At 44.9% G+C, this 21408-nt stretch overlaps 1 protein-coding gene across 1 annotated transcript in view; it reads left to right on the top strand.

The window, feature by feature from the left end:
* The window catches only part of cpne5a (copine Va), a 77875-nt gene that overhangs the window by 21428 nt on the left and 35039 nt on the right, over nt 1-21408 (top strand). Inside the window, exons 6-10 of the mRNA XM_030118134.1 lie at nt 282-296; nt 456-532; nt 14566-14629; nt 19142-19245; nt 19479-19583. Of these exons, the coding sequence (XP_029973994.1) occupies nt 282-296; nt 456-532; nt 14566-14629; nt 19142-19245; nt 19479-19583 (365 nt within the window). The remainder of the gene's footprint in view (nt 1-281; nt 297-455; nt 533-14565; nt 14630-19141; nt 19246-19478; nt 19584-21408) is intronic.

Here is a 21408-nt window from a genome sequence, read left to right on the forward strand (position 1 = left end):
CACCGCTGTCCTTTTCTCTCTCTCCCGCCTTCTTTTTCCTCTTCCTCTCTGACTCCTCGCCCTCTGTCACTCGCTCTCTGCCTCTCTGCTCTTTCACATACTCTCGCTCTTCTTTCTTTGCACTTGGTTGATGACAGTCTGGTATTTGAGTCGTGTGCCTTCTGTTCCATGATATGCTCTGTTGTGTCACTGCTGCTGCCTGGTGTCTCTCTCTTCCTCCTCCTCCTCCTCCTCCCTCTCCTCCTCCTCCTCCTACTCCTCCTTCTTCTTCACCCCGGAAGCCAACCGACTTTAACGTACGTGTCTGCCTCAGATGTCCTAATTTTTACCTGTACAATCCTTACAAACATGCTAAACTCCTCACCGAATCTCCCTGTTGCCCCCGTGATCCACTTGAATGCCCCCCCGTCCTGTGTCTGTCTCCATCCCACTTTATGCCCTCCTCCCTATGGCAGGACTTCCTCGGACAGGTGCACTGCACGCTGGGAGAGATTGTGGGTTCACCTGCCAGCCGCTTGGAGAAACCTCTGGGGTGAGTGAGCATGTTACGTCCTGTTTTTGCGTGACGACAATGCAACAGCACCCACCAGCGGGTCACGAAAACCACATCGTTTTCAAGACATTGCCATGTAAACACAAAACCTTTCTGAAACAAAAAAATTTCACTTAAAGCGTTGTCATGTAAACTGGGCCTCAGCGCCGCCCTCAGCCCAGCTCCCCTCTCAGACAGGGCCGGATTTCACATGTTCCGGCAAAGATGAGGAAAGATGAGGTGCCGATAAATATGTCATCCTTCCAGAGCCGTCAGTGTAGTACATTATAGAGCAAGATTAAACCTGTGTGCTTGGATGGAAATGGGTAATTGAACATGACCGGGGGCTTTCTTGATACAATTATTGTCATTAGGGAGGTGATCTTGCACAAAAAAAAAAAAAAAAAGCGGATTGAAGTTGGTGCGAGACGCATGGTGCTGTCATCTGTTCTTCAGTGTGAATTAGGATTTATGAAGCCCTGAAGCTGCTGCAAGCCACAGACCTTGGTGTGTGTGTGTGTGTGTGTGTGTGTGTGTGGTGACAGTGAGGAGGAGGCTTTGACACACTGTGAAGTTTGTGATTTTGTATAACATCATTAAGGCCTCCTTGAGACGACAACATTTCAAGAGGAAATGCATCATTTTTGCGTTTTCATTCCAGAAAGGTTTCTCGTTTGTGTGAAAAATGAGGTGGTGCTGGCCCCAGACTGTCGGGGTGGCGGGGTGGTGTTGTGAGAAAAGAGGGGCTTCGGCGTTGACCGTGAACTCTGCCCGGGACCGGTGGTGGAGGATTACAGAGCTCGGTGCCCTTCGGCGCTGAATGAGAGTGTGAGCAGGAAGAGGAGGCTGTTGACCAGAAGGCTGTAAACCAGACTTCACGCCCCACATCACAGCCGGGCAGCAGGATCAGCGGCAACAAGAGGAATATTGATTCCTCAGGTTCAGCGGGCACCTTGATCACCGCTGAGAGGAAGATGATGATGATGATATGTTGCTCTTACAAAGAAATTAGCCCTTCTGAAAACCTTCACTGATATTTCTATCAACTTTTTCCTCTTTTAAAAAGAGGGGAGCAGTTGTTCAGAAGCCCAAGAACAGCATATGTTTCCTTTGATTTTCCCTTGATGGTGACATTTATTGAAGTGCACAGTTTTATTGGTCCCTGTCGTCTCTGTACACCCCGGGGCGGTGGAGTTTTCCTTCCCCTCTGCAGGAGGTGTTAGTCCAGGAGTTGCTTAATGGCTCTGTGCTCCATTTCCCTGTCATGCATCCTGAAGTGACAGTGCCTCTCTGGACCGTAGCTTCCAGGCTTTGAGGAGCGACTCCTGCAGGGACTGAGGGAATCTGTTAGTCATGCTTAAAGGAGCCCCCCCTCCGAGGCACGCTGCATCCAATGACCTGCTTAGGAAGCACATCAGCACCTCTCCCCCTATTTTCCACACTTCATCTTTCATTTATCCCTTTTCCTTTCATTTACCAAATTGTGCTTCTTCGTCTAGCTTGACCTCCTTTTCAATCATGTTTTTTCCCTTTTCATCTGACGAAAAACTTTCCCTCTCTTTACTCTTGCCTTCATGTCCTCGATCCGGCACGCAAAAACTGCACTGAATTACCCCAGTCGATCCAGATCGTTAGCTTTAGATTCAACTCACCTCAACCTGACCCCCGCTGCTCAAAATAATCTTCAATTCTTAACCAACAATTGTTTTTTTCACCTCAGCTGGACCGAATCTTTGACTCCGAAACACTGGTGAGTTCCCACTCGAGTCGTAACTGATTCACAATCAGCTGGAGTGAGATAGATCTGGCTCCGGTGAAATACGATTACACAATATACCAGCAAGCGATATGTGTCTCTGAGAGAGTGCATTGACAGACAGGAGACTGAAGAGAACCTTGGACGGACTTGAACTTTTATTCTCATGTTAATCATGCATTTTGATATAAATATGAAAAAAATATCTTTTAAAAGAATAACAGCTAAGGTTTCAGACTGCTTGAAGCACTCTATGGAGTTTAAAATGAGTGAAAATCAGTCATGGATTTCATTCTTCTTCACCAGACTGGATGCTGAGGCTGGTGTCAAATTACAAGCAAATTAAAAGCACTGATTGAAACAATGAGAGTTTCAGGCCTCATTCACACAACAATGTTGTCAAGTGAAAATGCAAAACTTTTTTTTTGCTTTTTTTGGGGCCCGCTCACATGATATGACTTTTTGAAAACTATTTGCACTGCTGTGCATGCACATTATTGTCACAGTAAATGAGTAGATGGACAAATGGACAATAGCAACAACCTCCAGTCCCGATTCTCCTGTAACTTTTGAGTTTCAGAGTTTACAGTCACCTGCAATAACAATCCAACGTCCTCATCCGTCGGCATGAATGTCCGAGAACCCGCGATTGTTCATGTTGTTCAAGAGTGTATTGTTCTTTGCGCTGAACTCATGGCCTGACACGCTAAAGACTTCATTTCTGTAGAAACGGACATTGTTTTCGAAGCATTTCTGAAAAGAAAATGCAAAAACGATGCATTTTCACTTGAAATATTGTCGCGTAAACGAGGTCTGAATGATGATAAAAGAAAAGTTTGAAGGGAAAGAAGGGATACTTACAGGAAGAGCGGCCTTGAATAGAAGCAAATGGAAATAAATGATGGAGGCAGAAACGCAGCTGAGCGTCCCGCCTGAGAATCAAAAGTCCAGTTTAGATTTTGTTGCTGCACATTCAAGGCTCATCGCTACACAGAGACAAGCTGATCTCACCATCAATCCTATTTCAAAAATAATAAATTGGGATTAGCAAAACCAAGAATATCTGACCCCGTTTATTATTATAATGTGGTGTGAAGGCATGGCCTCGTAGAGAGGGAGAGTTAACCTGGACTGAAATGCTCTGATACTTCAGAAGTTTGTCTTATTTGGTGACTGAGACAATTTTAATGATTCATACATTCATGATCCCAGTGTTTTTGCTGAACGTTAGTCTAGGGCTGCTCTTGAGCTCACTCTTGCTCGCAGTTTTCATCATTTCTGGGGATTCCTGTCATTCACATTGTCTCCAGAAGATGTACAAATGTAAACTGAAAAGTAACCTGCGACTCACACTTCATGCGGGAATTTCCCTTCATTTGAATTCATGAGACAAATACAACGGTGTGATATTCACTTCAAAGGAAACAACTCCGATACTGAATGGATGTGAGCGACGAGGCGCTGAACTGACAGCGGTACAAATCCTTGTGTTTATAATCCATTTTTAATGAAAGGCATGCATCACCGTTGCTGGTAAAGGAGGAAATGCACAGCTTAAAGATTGACGCAGGTGAATGGCATATCTTAGAGAAAAAAAAACATGTCGGCTGAGACGCGGCGCTCACGGCTGTGATCGTGTGTTCAGGGGATCCTAATAGTATAGCAAACATGATGATAGCGCTCATTAAACAAATGGCAGTAACCTTTTCTGTTCGTATGGTGAATCACACCACACACCGGAGTGGATGAATGATGCTGCACAACATTAGCATGTTAAACCCATTAGCCTGCTGTGACTGTTTCCTCCTGCTGCACGCTTGAAGCTGGAAATGAACCATATGCATGAAGTGGCTGGTGTGGGTGTGCTGGCTGCGCCCACGGGAGCCCGAGGAGGGAAGGGATTTGTGGAAATATATAAAATAATATATGAAGAGCATAAGATTGCATGCTGAAGCCAGAGCTGTAGCTCACATCAAAGGCTCACCTTAACGGTTTCTCACCTGTGGTGCAAAATACCCACCATCAAAAGGAATCACCTTGTCTCTCACTTGTTCCTACAACAGAGTCCGTGGAGCTCTAAATGAGGAGGAGGCTCAGAAACATGTTTACACAGTTGTTTGATCCATAAAGAACCTGCTGGTGCAGTTTGGCTCTGGCTCGGCCAGTGTCTCTCATGAAGTTACTTAATAAATAGGATGCACAGATACCACAAGTAAGAGGACAAACCTTTAGGCATTTACCGATGCCGAGTACCGATAGCATGTACATGCTTCCCATTACTGTTACATATTAATTCTACTGTTAAACTAAATCTCAAAGGTGGCTTAGATTATACCTCTAAATGTACTTTCTTGAACTAAAATGTTTATTACAAGTAAATCGCTATGCCAAAAAATATATTTGCAGCAGACTTGAAAGTGTAGTTTTAGACACAAAAAGTTGACTAGAAGTGTATTAGTCATAAACTATCAGTATCTCCTACACTGAAAGAATATCTACAGTTTACTTTTGATAAGCTAAAAATTGGCCACTTTAGTCCAAAACATCAAAATAGCATGCTTATACCGCCAGCATATTGACATTAATATACTTGTACATTACAGTATACTTGGAAATGCATTGAAGTATACTTGATAAAATGAACTTGAGGTATACTTCTTGTTGTCATGGTGATTCATGTGATTCTTGATGAGCAGTTAAAGTAACGAGCGTCGTCGGGCTAACTCTGCTGATCGACTGGCTTCTGTTGTACAAACTTGCTTGATATTTTTGCAGACCGTAGTTCACAGTCTGCCCTATTTTTGTTGCTGTCATTGATATTAAAGACTCTCCAAACCACTGACATTGCTCCTGCTCTCTTGCGAACCTGTGGACGGCCTTGCTGACGCACAGCGTCACGCAGTCCGAGCTGGGTTGTATTTTTACGAGTACGAGTCTACCCGACTCTCGATTCTGGTATTGGTGCATCTCTGTAGTAAGAAAATATCGTGTCTCCGCTCATGCAACACAAATGTAACCCCAGCAGCACGGCACCTAATGGCTCCATATACAACACGACAGCGGTGCAGTTAATGTCACACACAGCTTCTGTGCTACTTGAATGCAGAGATAATATGAAAATTTAATATAACATTGATTTTATGCCTTTGGTTGCATTCCCACTGTGAGAGTATGTGTAAAGCCTTTTCTCTAAATGTAGTTGAAAGTAGTCTGAAAGGAATCAGTCTTTCTGGCCCGATGGAGTCGGCACCGCAGCGCTAATTTGAATGCAAAACTTCAAAGTCAAAGTCCAGGCAGAGACTACATTAAATAAACCCAGGGGTGGAGCCGAGAAATAAATAATGAAATCTTAAGAGATGAAAGATGAGTTAAACTGACTGATTTTCGCTTGGATTTTTTTTTTTTTTTTTTTTTTTTTTTTACTCGTTTTTGATAAAGGAATGATTTGATTAAAATGTGCCAGATTTCCAAATGTGATAAAAATCACATGATGGTTTATTTGATAAATATCAGCATCAGTGGGGATTTATGCAAAGTTTCCTGCGCTGCAACACACCACATCAGTGTCCAGCCTGCTGTCAGACGAAAATAACTGGCTCTCGTTTAAATAATCTCCGCTGAGACACGTTTGCTTCGCAAGCTTTTTCTGGTTTTGCTGTTTACTTTAGCGTTAACAAAGAAAAACAGACACAATCCAAAGAGAAAGGCTGAAACAAAAGAAAGAAAGAACTCAAATTGCAGCTGCAGACTGAATCCGGCGTGTGGAAAAAGGCACAAACAACAATACCATCAACATGATTCGAGCAAACTTTGCTTGAACTTGCAGGAATTTAGAGAAAATAGTACAAATAAAACAAAATATATGGATAATATGATATTTGACTTGCCTCGTAGCCTCTTGGAGCCAAAAAGGAAAAATATGCACTTTTACACAGACTTCTAGTCAGTGAGAGAAAATCTGAAGTCTAGAATAATTTCAATTATTATGGGAATGTGCGAGCAAGTAAAGGCAAAAGCCGGTGTTGGTTTGCTCACCTTCTTCACCTCATTGCCGACTGTTCACTTCTCAAGAGTCTGCAACTGTGAGCATTTTGATCGTTGTGTATTTATTTTCCTCACTGATAAAGGAACGCCACATTGCTTTTCCAAAGCTAACATCACAGCAGTGCAGATCTGCTGAGCTCACTCTGCATGGTGACTCTCATGTGATGAACACGGAAACAGGAAGCCCAGCACGCCGAAGGAGACGAGCGCTGAAACGAGTCGACCTGAAGAGGGCCTGTGATGTCGGGGTGAAGATGCTGCTGTTAAGAATCATCCTTTTATGTTAATAACGGTTCATCTGGACACCAGGACCGCAACGGCTGTGGAAAAAAATGTGCATAATACGTGACCTTTATGCACATCGTAAATGATGTGCGCACGCAGCGGTGTAAATACTGAACGGCGATCACAACAGAGTCGTAACAATGACAATAAATATAAATGAACGTCTCATATAATAATTATCAAATTAGCAGCACTTAAATTTAGCAATCCATCTCTGTTTAAACTGTCACTTCTATAATTGCTTTTCAGATTAAGCATTTAATACAGCAACCCCGAGCTCAGTCTGATGCAATAGTACGTAAATGATAAACAAGTTATCTTTGAGATCTGAAGTGTTTTATTCTGTGTTGAGGCTGATTTGAAGGGGTCCAGGTGTCAGCCTTGCTCTTTTTCATGTAGCGTGCTTCAGCATGGGGATAAATCCAGAACTGGACACGCCTGCAGGAGGAGATTCTTATAACGAAAGGTCGATTTGAGCCCAGAGGCACCAACAGGGGGAAAAAAAAGCAGTTTGCACCACGAATCCTTTCACCTAACTCTGTTAATACGCATCACTCATTAAACAGAGCTACTACTAAAATTGAATCTCAAATACATGACATGCTTACAATATTTTAAACTACTGCGTCGACGAGCAGCGCGTCATAACACAACCGAAAGAAAGCGAGGCAAAGATCTGCACTCGTCTTATCTCGCCTTCAGAGACTCGCAGTTCTCTTCAAGCAGCTGGTAAATGTGGCTGTCTGACTGACTCGGGGCTACACGGCGGATCTTCCTCTGAGATGAAATAAACTGCAGATTTAAATAGCGAGTGGGAGTGAAAGGAGGTCATTTGGTGGTGAAACTGAGAATCTCTAATCCAACTGCTCTCGCCGCTATAAACGGGAAGACGGATGCAGGTACGGTCTTTCCCTAACTTTTACTCCCAGTTTCACTTAACTGGGAGGTGAAGTGTTTTAGGCGGCTTACAGTAATCAGCATCTTCTGCCTCGGGACATCACACACAATTAGAGCATTCTGCTGCCTCGCTAAATGCCAATTTGGGCTCCAAGGCTGAGCGCTAACAAGGGCCCCACTCTAATAATGTGTATTCCTGCTTAGATGTGGAAAACCCCAGCCGTGCTGAGTGCACAAGAACCCTTTTTGTCCAGTGAAATAAGGGTTTATTAGCTGCAAATTTGGCTCCGTGAGATGCAAAAAGCTCCCTCTCTCAGCAGTGCAGCACAGTTTGCTTACCTGGCCTTCCCACACATTCAGCTAAATTGCTCTGTTTACGACACTTCAAGGATTTTGGCGTTACGTGAAATATGAAGATTTGTGTTTCCTTCTGCCACGAAGAAAAGCCATTGCTTTAATTCATACCACTGTTGTCCAAGGTATTTGCTTTTGGAGTCATGACGATAATGAAACAGAAGAGTTTTCTCTCTGCACTGATGGAGGCCCCCGGTGTGAGATCAGGGACGGAGTGTTTTCTCCTGCAGATGCACAAGTGATGCGTTTCACGCTCAGAGCAGACGCCATTCATTTCCGTCATGACCACAGCTGTACCTGCCGCGGACGGGCGAGAACAGCTCCAGAGCTCCGCCTCCCCATTATAACACTCCTGTGTTCCTGATCTTGGCAGCAGCTGAAAACAATCTGTCAGCAACGCAGATTGCAATCTGTAGTCAGCAGTAAGAACCACGGAGGAGGTCAGGTCGACCCAGCACAACATGATATGAATTCCATTACGCCAGGTGAGGGGGCTAAAGGTGGCTCAGCCTCCAGACTCAGCAGGGGAGAGTCAGCTGTGATTTGATGTCCTACACCTGCACTGGGGGAAAACGGATGCAGCTTACATTACAAATAGGGATGCACTGATACCGAGACCATGACCGGGTATCAGGCACGGAGTACTCTACTCATTAGAGATCCCAGATCGCTAACAGGTAACTCCGAGCCATGCTACATGCTACATGCTGCAAGCTAAAGAGTGTCGGGGTTCACACACCTGCAGCTGTAAGGCTGATGGTTCTGCTCTTAGCACTGATGGCGGTTCATGGTATAACGTACAGCCTTCACACATCATGTGCACTTTAGTAAGGTTGGTGCTCGACCCTTTAAAAAAAGGTGGCGTCGGTGCATCCCTAATTACCAGTGAATACGGACATCTACAGTTCTGCCAGCGGGGGATGAGAAGTGAGCTTGTTAGGTTCACCAATGCTTTCTCTTGTCAGCAGCTGCAAACACAAACCTGAGCTTGAATTTTTGCAGTGTATGCTTTTAGATGCGGACGGAAAGTTTCTTTTAGATTGACAGTTTTTCCTTCACAGTCAAAACAAGCAATTTTGAGCTTGCAGGTGGTTGATGAAAGCCTAATTTATTTAAAATCAAACATTGTGATTAATTGAAGCCCGTGCTGTATTTCATGTAATCAAGACGTCAAATCAGCCTCATTACATCGGGGCGCACTTGGATGTCATATATGGCTTTCATAATTACCGACAGGATTAGTGTAATTCATCGAGTCGTGCTAATGGTCATTCCCCATCAGAGCGATCGCTGATAATGTTTTTCCTCTTTTCTTTTGTTAAAAAAAACGATGAAGGAGCGGCACACGCTGTCTCTCTTCGCGGCTGTTTTGTATATTCATCTGACATTTTTGTGCATCATATTTTTTCTCCCTATTTACTCCTTTGTGCTCGTTCTAACAAGGCTTGAAAGGGCTCGGCTCGGGTTGCCTGTAGCTACCTTCTCCAAACACAAACAGCAGCTCCTCATGCTGCAGCGGCAGGACGCCGCTCTCCTCCTCTCTGCCGGCTACAGTAGGCATTCTGGGCTGTTTTTGAATTAGCTGGTGCAGTTTTCATTCTCCCTCTCTCTCGTTCTTTTTTAAATCCTGGTGAGGTGAGGGATTATGGATGCTTATCGGTGTATGAAGATCAAGGGGATTAGTGGCATAATCCCATTCGGGCCCACATAGAGTTTTGGCAACCTTGTCTAATTCTGTTCAACTGTGATCTGCTCACTGCCCCAAACGTTTACGGTGGCACGGAGCCAGACGGCCTGTCTGCCCTCCCGTCTCGGTCGCTTCTCAACTCAACCCAAACCAGTTGGATTGGTTAATTCATCCCAGTCCCCCTGTCAGGACGAATCCACTGGATGGACGTTTTATCCATCCCAGGGTTGCGGGGAGCCGATCTCAGCTGACCGCGGATGGAGGCAGAGTGCATCATGAACAGGTCGCCTGTCAATCACAAGGAAAACACAGAGAGACACACAGTCACACAAGCTTACAATCACATTCAGAGCTACAACATTTCCTTATGTCTTCAGATGCAGAAGTAAAGTGGAAGTGAAAAAGTTTCATCTGTGGAGCAGAAGCAGTCTCTTCATCTCATTACTTGCTGTGCTTGCACATCACGGTTAAAAAAACAACCAAAACCCCCCTATATTTTTTTAATTTGCTCGTCCCCAATTATGGGTAAAATTGCAAAACAGTGCTCTTTTATTTTTTTTAAGCATGATAAGGGTGCAGCTATTTTGCTTTGGGAAGATACGTAGAGCCACCCTGCAACAACTGCAGTGAGAAAAAAAAAAATGGTTTTCTTCTTCTTGGCTCTCACTCATGTTGTTGAGAAGATAACCTTCCCCCACTCTCATATGCACGACACGTCGCAGCGTTGTTAAATATCAAGACCATTCCTCATCCTAATGACCTAATGTGAACGGCATCAACAATTGCTTCCTTCTCCTTGTTCGGACTTTAATCTCGCCAGCCTCCATCCAGCCCGACTCCACGCTGATAGGTAATGGAAGGTGCAGGCATTGTGAATCACCGTCTCATGACAGCAACTGCTTCTAGATGGGAAATTACGGGAGGCCACACATTGAGCCGGGATATCTGTAATGTAATATGTCATGCACAATAATCTTAGATGCTTGTTTTTCGGATGAATAAATGACTGTCGGGCTCTCTCCGATGGCACATCCAGGGAGCCATCTCATTGATATTCTGCTGAACGGCAGTATCAAAAACTTTGGCCAAGTAATTGTACTGATGCTGAAATATGCCGCTTGATCTCTTTCCATTCAGTTGATCAAACAGGGGATCTGTCAAGGCAGCTGTGGCCAGCGCTCGGTTTCTGTGAGAGCAAAGAGCATGGCGGCACGTTTTCCTTTCCACCTCTTTCCGTGGTGAAGGCAGCCACTGTGCTACAAGGCCCCCCCCTCTTCTCGTCTGTCTCGGCGTGTTTGTTTTCCTCCTGAAGCTTTGTTTGATCTCTGGCGTTGCCGCTGAAACAGAAACATCAGACATGATGCTAATCTGACTGTAAATATGAGGCCTGCTGAGGTTTGCAGGCAATATCAATACACATCGAGGCTGGCGCGGGATTGGTTCATGAGCATATGGCACGACGTTTGCCGAGCGTCGTGGGAAACCTGTACCTGACTGCGTGCATTAAGGAGAACGTGGCTGCTGTGGAGTGTTACAGCTACTTAGCATCTGGTTAGCGCAGTCACTACTCACCTGCATTGCTGAGATGAAGGAAGACTTCGGTCGGCCTCGTTAATCACTCACTGGAAGCGCAGAAGTTGTGGATGATAGCAAGCTGTCATCAGTCTTCTCTGACTGAGTCAAAACTTTCCTCAGCTTCCTGGTTGCTCTTGAATGCTAATTTGGATGCTGGTGCCGCAGCTGCAAAGTCACTCTGTCTGCTGTTGCTCTTTTAAATGTATAATTAAACTGGGCCATTTCCAAAGCCCTTCCCTCTGTTTGCTAAAAACTGATGATGATGATGATTCATTTCCCGATGTGATAAGGACATTGTAACATCAGAGCGACACATTATTTGACTTTTCCATTTGGGATGATGTAACTCGTCCCATCGACCTCTGGGATGCGCCGTGAAACTGTGTGACGAAACCCAATCAATCTTGATGATGTAAAGTGAAGCGCTCAAGCTGGCTCGATGTTAAATTCAGGGGCCGTTCTCCCACTTCTGCAAGGCATCACAACACGCCCTCCTGCTTTCGACTGGAGTTCGACGTCCGACAGATGTAGGACGCATTCCCATGAACAGCTGATCCTCACAGCAGTCGGCCGGGGAGCTTGTTCGTTGCGGATAGTACAGAAAGGAGGGCCACAGCGGCACATTTCACATAATTTCATCATCAAAGCGAAGAACCGTCAGTTCAGAATGAGTGCTGAGAGAATAAGGCCTCTTGATGCGGGACGCTTCGTATCGCCAGCAGTCACATTGCAGCAAAGGAACTGCTGGAGCTCCCAGAAAATAACAAGGAAGTCATGTGCCACAGATAACTGGCAGGAACTGTATTTATCCCGTCAGTGCCTGCTTGCTCTTCACTATAACTCGTCATTGTTGAAGGAAATGTCGCACTCAATAATGCATGCCTAATTTAAAAGGACCATTGGCCTTTTTGCTCCCTGCTCTTTTCTCAGCTGCAGAGATTAGAGTACTGTGCCGCATCTTGACGTGCCCGGAGCTGATTCTTTATCAATCACCGGATCTCATTTCCTAGTTTGAGAGAGCATCAGCCATTATGATGACCTCAGGGAGATAATTTGACCCGTGGAGTGTGCGAGGTTTACCGGCCTCGTCGGCGAGGGCTTTACTAGCTCTTTGAGCCGTCATCAAACTGCAGGGTGGCGACTTGGAGTAAAGCATCAATAATTCAAGGACAGTTAATTCACCTTGAGACTGGCCTTCGCGGGTCTTGAAGATAGAGCTCGGGAATGAAGTGCGGCTGCCCTTTGAGAGTGCAATGACTTCATTTACCTCATTAAAGACTACAGCGGCAGGATACTCTGGTCAGTCCGGTTGTATTGAGCTATCGATCAAACTTGGTCCACGATGGGCTACAGTAGCTGTGATGGATCGTTGTCCGGTATGTGTAATGGGTTCGGGAAACCTGAGAGAGGTTAATGGAAACACCTTGTACCATATGTCTTAAGAATACAATACAAACACTTCCTGCACAGGCAGATAAGAAAGAGGAAACCTCTGACTCTCTTTGAATAGCCCCTTTGGCATAATCTGCCAGCTCAGTCACTGCAGGTTCGTTCTCTACATTGTCTTTATGAATAATGTGAGCCGCTGCAGCGAAAGAAAGCCTCTCATTTGGCCGTATGCAGTCTGATATTACCGACAGTCAGATCAGCTGTCGCAGCTTGAGGAGGATCTCCAGCGAGTTTGACCTTCTAATGATCGGCCTCCGGCGGAGGCCACAGCAGGACGCTCGTGTAATAACTTCCTGCATATATTGGAAAGATTACAGGAGTGTCGGCAGCCGGCGTGCCTCTGAATGATCGGAAAGAAAACGGACCTCAGCTCTGTGCTGCGTGGAAATTAATCTTTGCTCTTACAGCTTCAGTGGATGTGGGACGTTGCTGCTATAGGTTGAAGACAAAGAAATGAGCCCAAATGACATGGACTGGTATTTTACGGCCCATTCACGCGGCAACGTTTTCATGTTGAAGTGCAGAAACTCCTGTTACATTTTGGGTCACCGTTTAAATCTGACTTTTGGAAAATGAAACTTTTTGAAAAAGCTCAGGATTTGTCTCCGCCTCTATGGAAACGAGGGAGAACGCTACCTTTTTGTTAGTATTTGTAGCGTATTGTTCTTTGCACTCAATGGAAGCTACATCATTTTCAGTATTTCTGTCAGCAAGCATCATGTAAGCAAACTTCATTTTTAGAACGTTGTCCTTGTAAACGCGAAACTTTTCTCAAAAGGAAATGCGAAAACGATGCATTTCCACTTGAAACGTTGATGTAAAGAAGCAGAAACACGTCGGACATCTCTTGTGCTCGTTACGTCTTGATCGTGTGCCGCTGTGGGAATCAGTGGTAAACAGCTGCAGACCTGCAGAGCTTCAAAGTCTCACTGTGGAGCTGGAGAGGAGGACTTCTGTATCACAGCAGTTTTATTCCCCATTGTACTCCAGCTCGCCGTATTTATAGCTTGCGTTTGATTCACCTGAGGTGTTCTGGAACAACGTTGTGCTCATTAGAGCTGTCAAACTGTCACTCTCCGGTACCTTTATAATCACGCATGTCCTTACTGGATGAAAGGTATATTTCCGTGTGAAAAATACTCGTGTCTCCGGTGCATGTGATGAAATGTTAAACGCCTCTCAGAGTTCTGTCTGGTATACAGTACTCTCCGATGAAGATGTTTCTCGGCTGTGTCAATAAACTGTGCTGAATGAAAACAAGATGCTTCTCAGCTGCAGTTAGACACTTTAACGCTCTGTTCGTGGAAAATGTGCTTTCTATTATTATTATTATTATTGTTGCAGGACATTTTTTTAAATATCCATCCATCCATTCTAGCTGTTTTTGCAATTCTGAGAAGGAGAAAGCACGAAATCACCAAACACAACGTTTTCAAGTGAAAACACCAAACTTTTTTGTGGCGCTAACTTTTTGAAAATGGCTCTCAAGGTGGAACTTTTAGAGTCAGCTCGGAATTCCGTCAGTGGAAACGCAACTTTCTGAGAAGTTCGTGAAAAACACACATTGTTCTCAAAATGTCGTTGTGTAAATGCAAAACTTTTCTGAAATGAAAACACAAAAGATGTGTTTTCACTTGAGACGTTGTGCTGATAATGGAGTTTGAGTTTGAGATGTGTTTTAATGTTTGTGTAGTTTTGTCTTTTCACCGTTTTTTGATTGCTTTTATTCTCTGCACTTGTGTGAAGCACTTTGTCACGGCTATGCCGCTCGTAAATGTGCTATATAAATAAACTTTGACTTGACTTGAATGGAGCCTAAATATGCTGTGAGATGATACCCGACAACATCCACATTTTCTAAGGTAGAACATGTAGACTCCACACAAAAATAAATCCACTGTCTGATGTTATGATCACCAGTGACCAAGTGAATTGTTTATAAGTGTTTATTTTTTATAAAAAAATATCATTTGTTTTCTTCCACAGCGGCATCCCTGGAAAGAAATGTGGAACCATCATCTTATCTGCCGAGGAGCTGGGAAACTGCAGGGTACGTACAAACGCTTTTAACCAGTCATTTGTCTCACTTATCTGCATTGAACTGGACCCTTTTAAAAGAATTTTAATTGAAGATATAGGAAGATTCCAGTTGTCAGTGTGTGACGGCGTGTGTGTGTGGTGGGGAGCCGGTGCGTAATGCCTGTTTAACAGCGTTCACGAGCGTGCTGGAGTGAAGTGGGATGTTTTATGGCTCCGACTTCACTGAGATATATTGTATCATAAACGTCGTCATTAAGCGAGCAGGACACGCCGCGTTACTATGCAATTGCGTTTTTCATGGGGAATTTGTGTACATAGTGAGTCGGCTTTGAGTTTGAATGGCTCCTTAATGAGAGCGCCTTCTTCCAATCACTAAAACAGGCATTTGCTGCTATGTGTGGTGTGTTAATCCATGAGTCTGCGTTAATAGCCTCTGTCCACTGATGCCCATTGGCTTTCTCTCCACACTGCTAAATGAAGATTGTAAATAATCGCATTATTGCCGGTGGAGCGGGAGAAAGTAGCAAGACTTATTGGGCAGAACAACTGGCCGCCCTCGGAGACTGTACAGTAAGCCACTGGGCTTCAGGGCGCTTGTTTTATGATGTCCTAATGAATGCAAGCATCTAATGATTCAGCCCTTTGTAACTTTCTGTCAGGTTTGCTTTATAGTGGCGTTCAGTATCCAGAATTGTTGAACTCTGCCGTCATTATCTGGTGAAACTTCGAAAGTCATAATTTCAGGGTCTGTTACTGTTAAAGGTTACAGACGAAGCAGCTGTGTGAGCGGAGTTTATCTGAATGTGGCTAATGATGACCGTCCAGCAGAGGTCCATGAGTGGGTGGTCAAAGTTACACCAATGGGTGATTGCTGTGATTCACTATAATAGTTTTGAGCCAAAGGATTGGAACGACATTGAGATGAAGTGTTTTGCACAAAGTTCCATTCGGGCTTTGAGCTTTCCTAGTTATTTAATCCACTAAACTCATCTGAAAAATACGATTTTCGCGCCACTCGTGGTGCCTAATGGAGCTAACACGCCTCTCCCTGGCATTTGTTTCCTTCTTCCTTCTCAGATAAGGTCACATTTTCCCAGTTTTACTTGAGGCATCGCTGTGCATCTCAAAGAGAGGCAGATAATCATAAAACCAGGATGACAACCGTTACTGATTGGGTCCTGCTGAATGTACATAAGTGCCGGTGCTTACAGTCATTGAAAGGTTGATGTGAGTCATCAGGTGCTTTGAATCTGCGACGATGGGAGTTAGCGCCGTCGCTGCGAAGCACCACTTCAAGAAGCGATTGAGTAATATAAATGCAAATGATTGTTACTGGTACAAATGGTCATTTCTTTTCTTGGAGACTCACTTAGAGTGTGAGAGAGATGCAGGCCCGGAGTGTCACTCTGGACCTGCCCTGTTTACTCAGAACTTAACCTTGAACAGAAGTGCTGCGGGTTTTGAGCCGAGAACAGTAAAATGTGAGAAACGACAGCTTATAAATGATGACTCTGAAGACACTGCTGTCAGCACAAGTCCCACACCTATGAATTATAGCGGTTTGGTATTGCTTCCATCCATCTGGACTGTGTTTATTCTATAATCCACCTGTGACCAATAAAAAGAGGCAGCCAAGCTTCTGTTTCGCCTGAGGTAAACACCACAACTCTTGCTTGGGAGAAACCGAGACCTGCAGAGTGGGAATAAAGCGGGGAAGTTCTGTGGGGACGGTTAACTCAGACGCAGGCTGGCACTCACCTTGGCGGTGGATTTGCCGGGTGTCATTAGACAGAGCAACAGCCTCTCCATGGATCAAAGGCTTCCTCTTGGCTGTCGTTATCCGCGGCGCCGCCGAGCAGCGGCTGGCTCGCTTTCAGATCGTCTTCATGGTCCAGCTGTATCTCTGGCTGATTTGAATCCCGCTAAAGGACAGCACGTTTTACATGTGACAGCTGTAAACCACCGGCTCCTGCCTGCCCGGGGACGGAGGAGCAAACATTGTTTTGTGATGCAACCTGAACACCGTCGAGTCAAATGAAGGCAGTTTTATTTAAATAGGCCAAAACCACAAATCTGCCACAGACGCCTCTACACTCGGGCTATAAAACACTAATTACTGTTGATGTTCGGGACAAAATGTTTTTTTTCTCAAGTAAAGTACTACTAAATGACTGTTATAGTCAGGAAACAGACTTTAATTTTATTGTTTTTTTAATCAGTATTTTTACTATAGAATTAATAGACCTCTCTTTTTGTATTTAAACGTTTCTCCAAACCTTTACTGTAAGTTCGACCGCAAAGTCACCTCAGGAGGTTTTCACCACAGAGAAATGACAGACAGACTAGAGGAACAGTTACGAAGGTCAAACAAGAAGAGACATTAGAGAACATTTTAAAATACACCTCCTATAACCATTAACTCCAGCTATATTACATATGAGTGTTTTATTTCAGTTCTCTTTCTTGTTCTGTGCAGTTATCTGACTAATCGTCACATTGAGAAAAATCCTTCACCTTGCACCGACAGTCACAATGAGCAGACGCCCGCATGAATAAAGCGATGCAGTAAAGGCTCTGTGTTAATTTCGGGTTTCTACGAGCCTCCGGTTCATGATTCATGTGGTGATTCACTGCAGCCTGCAGTACTCCAGGATGTCAGCAGCTCCAGCAACATAAATTCAAGCATTGTCTGCATTGCTTTGTATTCCTTTGACAGGCCGGCTTCACTGTCTGGAGGTGACAGGATGTGTTATTTTTCCACTCGCCGCATGCAGCGGGGTATGGATGGAGCAGCGGAAGAGAAAAAAGGAGGCTCGCTGCGCTTTCTATTCCCCTGCTGCTCCTAAACCTGGGTGGTTGAAATGAATGTTCTGTCTTTACCCCACTTAATGAGAGAACAGCGCTTTCCACCGAAGTGGGGATGTGTCATGTGAGCCTAATGAAGGCTGAAGGCACGGCGTTGCCGTTGGAGTGTAATTGCACGGGGTGTGTCAGGGTTAAGGAGGACACTCTCCAGTGTCACGGCTGTGGTTTTTAGGGGGCGGAGCCAGCTGATCTGAAAAAAAAAAAAGGCTCTTCTCATATGATTTGTTTTTGTTGTGTTTTGTTTTTGGGGGAATTTGTGAAATTAGATTCTCTCATGAAAAGCCACCTGGAGAGAGATTGACACACCGCAGGAGTAATTTACACAGTGGATGGCTCCATAAGTTGGCTGATTCATATCCAACTACACAAATTGGAAAAAGACAATTTTCCCGTAATGTCCTCTTTGCTGATATCACGGACTGGGTAGAAACCCTGAAAACGACAGCGGGAAATGAAAATAGACATACAGGCGGTCGTTTAGCTGCCACCTCCGACTGTTTTAATCAGACCTTTGCTTTTGGTGGGTTTCAACATTGCGGCGGGGTCGGCGGGAAACGAGTCATGAAGAAACAGTGATAATTAAATTAGCTCGTTTTCGAGGGAATACTGTAAACGATCGAATCAGCGTTACGGCGTCCGTCTCTCGCTCGGCAGTTGGCTCTCGTGCCAGAGCGGGGTGTGTCTGCGATGCGTCTGGTGTCCGAGGCTTGAAGCGGCGTGATGAGGGTTGGGTCAGCCTGGAGCACGCCACACTGATGTGGGTCACGGAAATCGATGGGGGCCCTGCCCGGCGCCGGCCTGATTCAGATCTAATAGTGGCACTTTCAACCCCGGGAGCCCCGGGAGACCAGAAAACGACTCTTCTTCTTCTTCTGCTCAAGACTGCGAGTGTCTGCTGGTCACACTGACTCAGTTCACTCGACAGCTGACGTACATCTGCCGTCCATTTCAGGTTGTCCTTCAAGGAAGCCTCACACAGCGTGGCGATCGACAACATTATGCAGAGTTTATTCTGACGCAGGCCAACCAGCCCACCATGCAGCCTCATTACTCCATCATGCAGAGTAATACCTTGACCACCGGGAGACTGTTTGGAATCCAGAGCATTATGGGCATGCTCATTGTCCTCGATATAGCCGTCCGCATTGAAATGCTGCCGAAATGAGTATAATTATGATAATACCAGCCTTTCTAATGTATCATTAGCTGCACTCATACCCTCCGCATCCTCTTTGTACACAGCTCCCCTTGTTCATGTGCAGAGGTTTAGAGTCCATTTCTCTGTCTTCGCATGCTGCCTCGTGCTGCGACTATATGCACAATAAGATATTTTCAATTCCACATCCCTTATCTTACCCACATTGCGAGCGTAAGAGTTGCATAATAACGGGCCGGTAATGAATGTGTGTTCGGTTTTTGGAAACGAGAGGCCACTGGTTGTTTTCGCTCTTCCTCTTTTCAGGATTCAGTTAGTGTCCAGCTTTTATGCGGTGCTTCGCTGCTTTTATATTTTGGCACCCAGCATGTATAAACAAACAGCAGGAGGTAAACAGCAGAGCGTGGATTTACTATGTCCTCTACTTCTCTGTCTTCCCATTTGTCTGACCCTGGACTCTGGTGCTTGTTTTATTTTGTTTTTTTTTTCCTTTGACTGCAGGATTATGCCACCATGCAATTCTGTGCCAACAAACTGGATAAAAAGGACTTCTTTGGAAAGTCAGACCCCTTCATGGTTTTCTACAGGAGCAATGAGGATGGCACGTAAGTTTGTTTCTCGCTTCTGCTTCTCAGTGGGCTTTCAGCTCCTGTATATCAAAGCCGGGTTGGAGGGTGTGAAGATCAGGGAGGAAAGGGAACCAAGGTCGAGAGAATTAGACTGAGACCCGGAAACTCGGCTGCATACAGATCAGGTTGTGAAAGTATTCTGTTTGGAGGAGATGCCATCTTTGGGGTTTTTTGAGGGGTTTTGAATCTCCTTTGTTCTCTATCTCCAGGTTCACTATCTGTCACAAAACCGAGGTGGTGAAGAGCACGCTGAACCCCGTCTGGCAGCCGTTCTCCATCCCCGTCAGAGCGCTCTGCAACGGAGACTATGAGAGGCAGGTTTAAGGATGACTTGTAACTAATTACACACACACACACAGTGATTTTCCACAGAGGAATAGACTCAAAGTTTAAATACCAGGTTTCTTTTCCCCTCAAATGACGGCCAATCAGATTTGGAAGCCTTTGATTTTTTTTTTCAGTGTCGTTACATCAGATATGTGATCATTACAGGCCTGTCCCTGACGACTCGCCGCGTCGGCCCCGCTGTTCATTGATTTGCCCTCCACCAGCGAGAGAGCTTTTCAGAGCATTTCCAGTTTGTGATTGGCCGTTGCCGCGGCGTCTCCTATCTTATCTGAATCTCCTCAGAGCAAAGGGCTTTGCAGGACACCTGAGCAGCAGGAACAGTTTTGGCAGGAAGAAGAAATAAGAAGGGAAAAGAAAGTGGGGTGAGAGGCTGACGGGGGCCTGGAACAACAAAGGAGTGTTGGTGTGTGTGTGTGTGTGTGTGTGTGTGCACATGAACATTAAAGTGTGTAGCCTGTAGAAAACGTACAAGTCGTCAAGCGGCATGTCAAAGCGCGACCTCCCCGCCGCACTCGGTGTCAACAGAGATTCCTTGCTTCCGTTCGTCTGCGCTCACCTGCTCACAGAAGCTAATTGGGTCAGAGTGATGGAGAAGGAGCATGAAAGACACTCGAATCCCTTTGAGGATTATGATGGCAGGAGAAATCTACAGCAATTTAGGGTCGCTTGACTTTTTTTTTTATTGTAGGATGTCAAGAGTTTGCTGTGCTGTTATTTTCGACATGCCCTATTTTAGAGATCTATGCAGCAGAGCCGCATTAATTTTGACTCTTTTGATTCATCATTTTTCAATCAAACGGATTCCAAGTTCTGTGTAAAACATAATAGCTTTATGTTAATTACAACTGGCCTCATTTTGCAAGTGAATCAGAAGCAGTAAAAACGTGAGAAAAATTTAACGGTAGTGTTTTCACTGCGTCTGCAGTCTTTCGCTTCATCTGAACCTGATAAATCTCTCGAAATTACCGGGATTTAATACTAATCAGAAAGTGAAGTCTCTCATTTTCAGAGATGCAGTGGATGTCAGAGCCAAAATGAAACTGATCTGCAGGGTAAAGACGTGCCATCGTACCAAACCGACCCCGATCATCATTTTGATGTCGGCTTGTCACTGGAGATTCACCCGCCGCCAGAGTGTCAAAACACATCAGGGCTTTTGTTCTGTCAGTCATGACCGGAGGGGAAGATTTCATCGTACTCAGACTGCGAATATCTGCTTGTGTTTCCTGTTGTTTCAGTGCTCCAAGCGAGACGTCGGCTCATTTTAGCACCGGCGCACAAAATAATTATAGTGTTTTTTGCACCTTTGTTGTGGGGCAAGCGGTGCAGACAGAATGAGTTCAGGTCAGGGGAACGGGGCAGCCCTCCATCACCGCGCCCTCTAATGGAGGCGCTGACACCAGATTGACAGCCGCTGATGAGAGAATTGGGAGAGAAGAAAAAAAAAAAAAAACCTGCTTGTTTTCCATCAGATTCAGAAGAGAAAAAAAAAAAAGAGGAAGCACTTGTCTGGTTTTTAGTGAATTCTCTCAGGCTTGCACATTTGTTTTTCCACCTTCCAACATACTTTAGGAACTCGCACCAAAAGGGTTTTCTTTTCTCTCAGGTGGATTAAAAAAAAGAACAGTTTGCAAAAACTTTGGGAAATTCAGTGCTAAACAATTACAGCAGATATCGTTGTGCTATCATACGACAACGTGCTGCGTTGGATCTTGACTGCATTTATTTGGTTAATCAACTGTTGCCCAAAAACTGACCAGCCCCGGTGTGCAGCTTTGAAAAGGTTAAAAA

Source organism: Salarias fasciatus, chromosome 20 (genome assembly GCF_902148845.1).
Source record: "Salarias fasciatus chromosome 20, fSalaFa1.1, whole genome shotgun sequence".
Lineage (NCBI taxonomy): Eukaryota > Metazoa > Chordata > Actinopteri > Blenniiformes > Blenniidae > Salarias > Salarias fasciatus.